This window comes from Bison bison, unplaced genomic scaffold, assembly GCF_000754665.1.
Source record: "Bison bison bison isolate TAMUID 2011002044 unplaced genomic scaffold, Bison_UMD1.0 scf7180017864471, whole genome shotgun sequence".
Taxonomy (NCBI): Eukaryota; Metazoa; Chordata; class Mammalia; order Artiodactyla; family Bovidae; genus Bison; species Bison bison.
Window position 1 is genome coordinate 35428924 of NW_011495032.1, and position 6000 is coordinate 35434923.

Below are 6000 nucleotides of genomic sequence, written 5' to 3' on the forward strand. Positions count from 1 at the left end.
GTTATCACTCCACCCTCATAATAACCCTATTCTACTCCTGTAATACTGTTTTTGTCACTAAAACATGGGTCAGTTGTGGACATGGTGGGCACCCTGAGATAATGACATTTTACAGATATCAGTGATATAACTAACCCACACGGTAGTATCAGTGTCCCAATCCTGACAACTTCATCCTTTTCCTAAGGAACCTTAGAAGACAACTGATTTCTTCAAGCCTCCATTTCCACACAGGAAAAATAGACACCATAATATACTTACACTTCACAAGGTTCTAAAAATGGAAACCAGCTAAGAAAAAAAAAAAATGAATGTGAAGCACTCCGAAAAGAATAAACTAGATTCGCTGACCTGATTATTGGTCAGTCTTGTAAAACTAGAATTACTACTTCTTCCAATTCCACATATGCCACTTGGCCATCAAACTGACTGATAAATGGTATTGACTGCAAAGTGGATCTATGTAAAGGTTTTAAAGTAATAGGAAAAAAATTTGTGTCACAAAGCACTTTCACACCATTAGCTATCTATTTACTGGCATTATAAAAGTAGACAATGATAAGGAAAATAGGATTAATTACAATTTTTTGAACCTTAAAACCCTTTCAAAATACTCAGCAGCAGTTACAGAATAATCTGAAACCAATACGGAAACAAGTATATAAGAATTGGAAATGAGCTAACCCAGAGACAGAAGGAATCACAAAATAAAGTCTCATCCGATGGGCCGAAATACAATATGGATTATTTTTATATTGTTCTGTCTGAGTTGTCTGTCTCAGATTCTTAACTTCCAGATGCTATTTTTAAAATCACTTAACACTGTGTATTTCCAGTAGCCATCAAGGCACAGACTGTCATCCCTGACACAGGAGACTGTCAGCAGACTCAATATGTACACTAATGATCTCAGGCAACAATGCCCATCTTCTTATCAAAGAGATCCTCATTCTAGAAGAAAAAGTCCAAATTTCTCTAAGAAAATTCACTCGAAAACATAGGAAGTAGTCATTACAAAATGTTAAGTTCACGAATACCTCTCACATCTTTTTAAGATTATCTTACAAGCTGAATTTTAAAACCAAAGACTGTCAAGCATTGTACATTTTTAGTTCTCTCCCAAGTCACCGATGCTCTCTTCTAGCACTGTCAAATAATGATAGCTGCTGTCATTACTTTTTATACAATAGCTGGCAGCAAGTTGCACAGGTACCCTTCATCTTAGAACAGTCGTCATATAACCCAAACAAATGACTATGACCTCAGAAGACAACTGACCACTTTCCTACAGTGAAAATAAGTGGGTTCTCACATGGCAGTGTTACTTTACTGCTAGGATGTTAGTTATCTCATAAAAATCAAAGATACTATTTCTCTTATTTTTTTAAACTGTTTTAAAATAACTTTTCACCTCTTACATATGTACTCCTGTCCCCGCCTTACTGCTACAGAGCCTATCTTATTCTATCTATAAAGGTTTTCACATTTACTTTCAGCTCTAATACTTTCAATCAAAATTGCAATTCTGTTTCTGGAAGTCACAGCCCTTTAGGAAGACTATTTGAAGATATTAAAGAAATGCAGAAAATAAATAAGATCTTTTCACAGAATAAAGTCAGCAATGCATATAAAGAGATTTAGGTAAACTACTGATCTCGGCCACAAGTGATTTGCCAAGTTGCAAATGTACAAATCATTATTCCAAGTCACAGAAAAACATCTGAGTGACCAACTACAGGTTTCTTATTCTAATTAACAGACAAGAGTCCCTCTCTAGTGCTATTTGCTTTGGCAATCTAAAATGCTGATATGCTCCTAGATCTAAAAGAGAGGAAAAATGGGTATCTTCTCCATCTAACACCTAAGTGGGTAACCTAGATACTGTAAATAGAGGCTATGTAAAGGATGCAACAGACAGCTCTGAAGTGAGAGCCAAAATATTTAACCTGCAACTCTTTGGAAAAGAACATGAAAACACATGTAGCTTAGCCAAAAACTCTACTAAGATGGAATTGCCACAGGCTAGTAAGTTAAGAAAAAGAAGAAACAAAAACAAAACCTCTTTACCAAACATAATTTTACTGTTGTTGGGTGAGAAAAACTCAAAGGTCAAAAGCACAGTTCTTATTTGTCCAAATTGATCATGTCTACAACTGCAATGTTTATTCAAAATAAGAGTGAACTGCCTTTTAGAAAGGATTACTTCAAAACCAAAATCAAATTCACAAATAAAGGATCTAATTAACCAATTAACAAGCATTTTCCTGCTGATATTCTAGTGGTGGCTCAGGGATAACAAAGTCTGATTATCTATTATTACCTACCCCTTATACTCAACGTTTCTAAAGACAATATTAAGCTAAATATTAAGCTAACAGAAACTGCATATCAATCTATCTTTAGGAAATTAAATGAAAATTATCTGAAAAATAAAAATCTATATTGCCAAGGACCTAGTCACATTAAATGTTAAAATGTAAAAATTATACTCCCTATATTGCAACAGTATGTAACTTTTATCAAATTAATAGTCAACTAGCAAAAAAATTAATTAATGCTACAAGATCCATTATAAGAGATTAGCACTATAATTTAACATGCATTCCCTTACTATTAATTTTTCTTCCTATGTGATAAAGGAATTTCAGTGACTGCTTCTAGAATGAAATCTTCCTAGGAAGTGATTCCCATTAATAAAAACAAAGAAAACTTTTAAAAAAGTAAAGCAAGTTCATACAGCTCAAACTTTCAAGTCAATAGCTACAGTCGCTTAAAGATAACAAACTGCAAAATGTATTTACCAGTACTCTATATACTGTTGCTTATAATTCAGAAGACTTAACTACCTATGAAGCTAGTAACTTTACAACAAACTCAAGTTTTGAAAGCTATAAGAGGGAAGTGGAAAGAAAAATTTGTTCTCTCAAGATAATCAGAATTAACATATTAAGAGTATGCTCATAATTCATCATATGATTCAGTTTTCTTGTTATTAAATCTTCTTTAAAAAGAAAAGAAAATGCCTTTCCTTCAAATGTCACCCAAATAGAAAGCTTTTAAATTAAATTGCATTTAGATGGAAGTCAGATGTCCTTTCTATGTAAGAATATAACACATATCAGAAGTAAAAGGGAAACAGATTTCAAATTAAGTAGGAGTAATAAAGCATGTGCACTTGACAACTTATGAAACATCATAATTAAGAGAAAACAAACCAAATCCTTAATAAAGTATTTATCTTCTGTCACTGACAGCATGCAAGTTGCTTTTTTATTACACAGAAACAATGTTTGCTATATCTTGATATAAAGAATGACTCTTTATCAAAAAGAGTAGCCAAAACTATTCCAGCAAGTTCAAAACATCCTTCCAAATTTTCTCAGTTCTTTTCTGACAGCCTAAAACAAAATGCTTTCACTTCGTCAGAGAAATGGATGTAAATGAGTTCTACAAATTTTCAGTCACATATTACTTCCAATGCTTTGGAGGAGAAACTTCCACGTTTTCTTAAAAAAGCAACTAACACTACGATTCTACCACTAATGTATTAGCTTTGTGCCAAGGCAATAGAAGATAATTTTTTCCTTTTCTTTTTTTTTTTTCTATGAAGTAACATGTTTCCATATTTTTTTTACTCAACAACAAAAAATAAATCATCATAAACCTGGCAAAACAAAAGAATAACCGGCAAAGCCTAACATTTCTTACCTGATACAGGTAAGCACCAGCTCCCAAATGCCACCTTGGGATAGTTCAGACTAGTAAGGAGGCTCATGTTTTATGATACCAAAATGAGCAGGAGTAAATCTGTGTTGTTCTTTCTTTAGCAAAATCTATAGCAGCAGCTACACCACAATGTGAGTGGACCCTACAGACCTAACAAATTCAAGTCTATCACTAGAGAAATAGGAAAAAAAAAAATCATAAAATGAAGACTTACTGCTTGTCATGTGACTCGGTGAGGCATGCTGTCCATTGGGTGTGCTTGAGGTGAGGTCAATTGCCATATTGGAGTGCTCCCTTTCAGGTGAAAGCTCATTGTCACCTGTTTTCACAAAATAAAATCTTTTGGTCTCTATTCACTTTCACCTAAAATCTAATTACCAACTTTGTAATCATATATGCAAAGGCATGCATAGTCTTGAAATTTTCATGAAATACATTTTTCCCTCAAAAAATTATAAGGAAAAGTTATTTAGAAATATATAATAAATGAATGAAATGATGAAAAGCCACAACCAGCACACAATAAAACATTTTTAAAATTTCACTACCACATTCATCTTAATTGTAAAATAAGGAAAAATGCAGTAGTTTATTTCTAAAGTATCTTCTACTTGAAAAAAATTTTCCTTTAACATCTAACTTAATCATTAAGCACCCGGTATTTTTAATGAGTATTTTCAAACTCGTTGGCCAGAGAGTTGGATGTTTGAGAGTTTGCTAAAAAAAAAAAAAAAAAAAGTCAACTTAAGTGAGCTAATTCTCTTTCATATCGTGTGTCTGAAAAATTAGGTAACAGAGTACTAAATATTTAGTACATGCGATATTAGTAGACATATATGTAACCCAACCTAGTCTAAACTTAAGTGAAAAAAATCAAGTAGGAAAGTTTTGATCTGCTAAACTATTACTGACTGAAATAATACCCTTAATATGGCAAGTATGTATCTATAGTTCCTTATTTGACTTTCCTGCTATTTTCTCAAACTCATTTACAAGGTGAAACTGTGAACAGACAGGAAGAGTATACAATTCTTGATAAAAATTTCCAATTCAGAAGTTAAAATACAGGTAACAAACATGTTTTTATTTACCAATAACAGATGAATGAAAATGAATACTTACACGTTATATAGCCATCAATAGCCTCTGTTTCCATAGTCAATGTGCAGTGCTGCAATACAAAAGATTATACCCTTAACACAAGGATTCCTTTCAGTCTCTGCCATTAAATGCTTAACTTATATGAAGCTCCAAGCAGTTAGCCCACGTTGCTGCGGCTGCAACCTGTGCCCAAGAAACATACTATGGTGTACTGCATGTGCTCATTTGCAAGTCACTGAACTCTTTCTGCAAATGATCTGATTCCTGCTGGAGATAGGATAGGAAAGATAAGCGTGCTGTGAGATGGGCTGTATCGAGAAAGTAATGACTCTTTTCATCAGAATTTACTCAGTTTAGAGGGAAAAAAAGAGGAAGGGGATACACCTCAAATGTGCCCGCTTTAACTGGGACTGAAGTATTTTACCATTCACTACTTCCTACAATCAAGCTGCAGTCTGAGGACTTTCCGAGTATACAGATAGCTCTATTCACAATTGTTGCAAGTTGGTTCATCATGTTCTAACAGGGAGGGGGGAGGACAAACAAACAGAGGAAAAACAAAACAAAACAACTTCGTGCCCAAGTACCTCTGGAAGGTTTCTGCAGCAGTTACCCAAGCCGGGCTTGTATTGACATTTTAGCCAGCCCCAAGTTCTGTGTGAGCACCTGTTCAATATAACCTTAATTTACTGCCAGACCATGGTTGGGTACTAATGCCGAGACTACTTAATACATTCCAATTTGAAAAAATTCATATACTTCTTGCTGTGGGGAAGGAGATCACTTTTATAAAGTTTGGGGAATTATTTTCATGCACCAATGACACAAACAAGAACTTACTTCTCAGAAACAAAAATAAATTGTATGAGATGACACCCCCTAGCTTTGATTCCACATAATGAAAAGATCGATAAGCTAACTGTATTCTTTGAAGAAAAAAGTTTAAAGAATTGACATGTCCTGAGATGATTTTTACTTATTTTTTTTTTCCTTTGGCCCTGGTCCTTTTTGCCTTTAGTTTCAAAACTCTCACTGCACCAGCAGCTAAATTATTCACAATGAGCCATTTCTGTATTGATCGCCAAGTATATTTAGCCCTGGCTCCTGGAATTTCTCCATTACTTACTGGAAAACAGGCAGCTTCACTTCTTGTCTCCAAAACCACTTCCCTTC

The 6000-nt window shown here is 34.1% G+C and overlaps 1 protein-coding gene across 16 annotated transcripts in view; it reads right to left on the reverse strand.

The window, feature by feature from the left end:
* The window catches only part of IKZF2 (IKAROS family zinc finger 2 (Helios)), a 181828-nt gene that overhangs the window by 171176 nt on the left and 4652 nt on the right, over positions 1–6000 (reverse strand). For 14 of the 16 annotated variants that reach the window (XM_010861136.1, XM_010861133.1, XM_010861125.1 and 11 more), the window contains 2 exons: positions 4849–4897; positions 3941–4045 (listed from right to left, as the gene is read on the reverse strand). In XM_010861136.1, the coding sequence (XP_010859438.1) occupies positions 3941–4045; positions 4849–4882 (139 nt within the window). In that variant the 5' untranslated portion in view covers positions 4883–4897. The other 2 variants (XM_010861126.1, XM_010861135.1) reach the window with 2 other exon arrangements.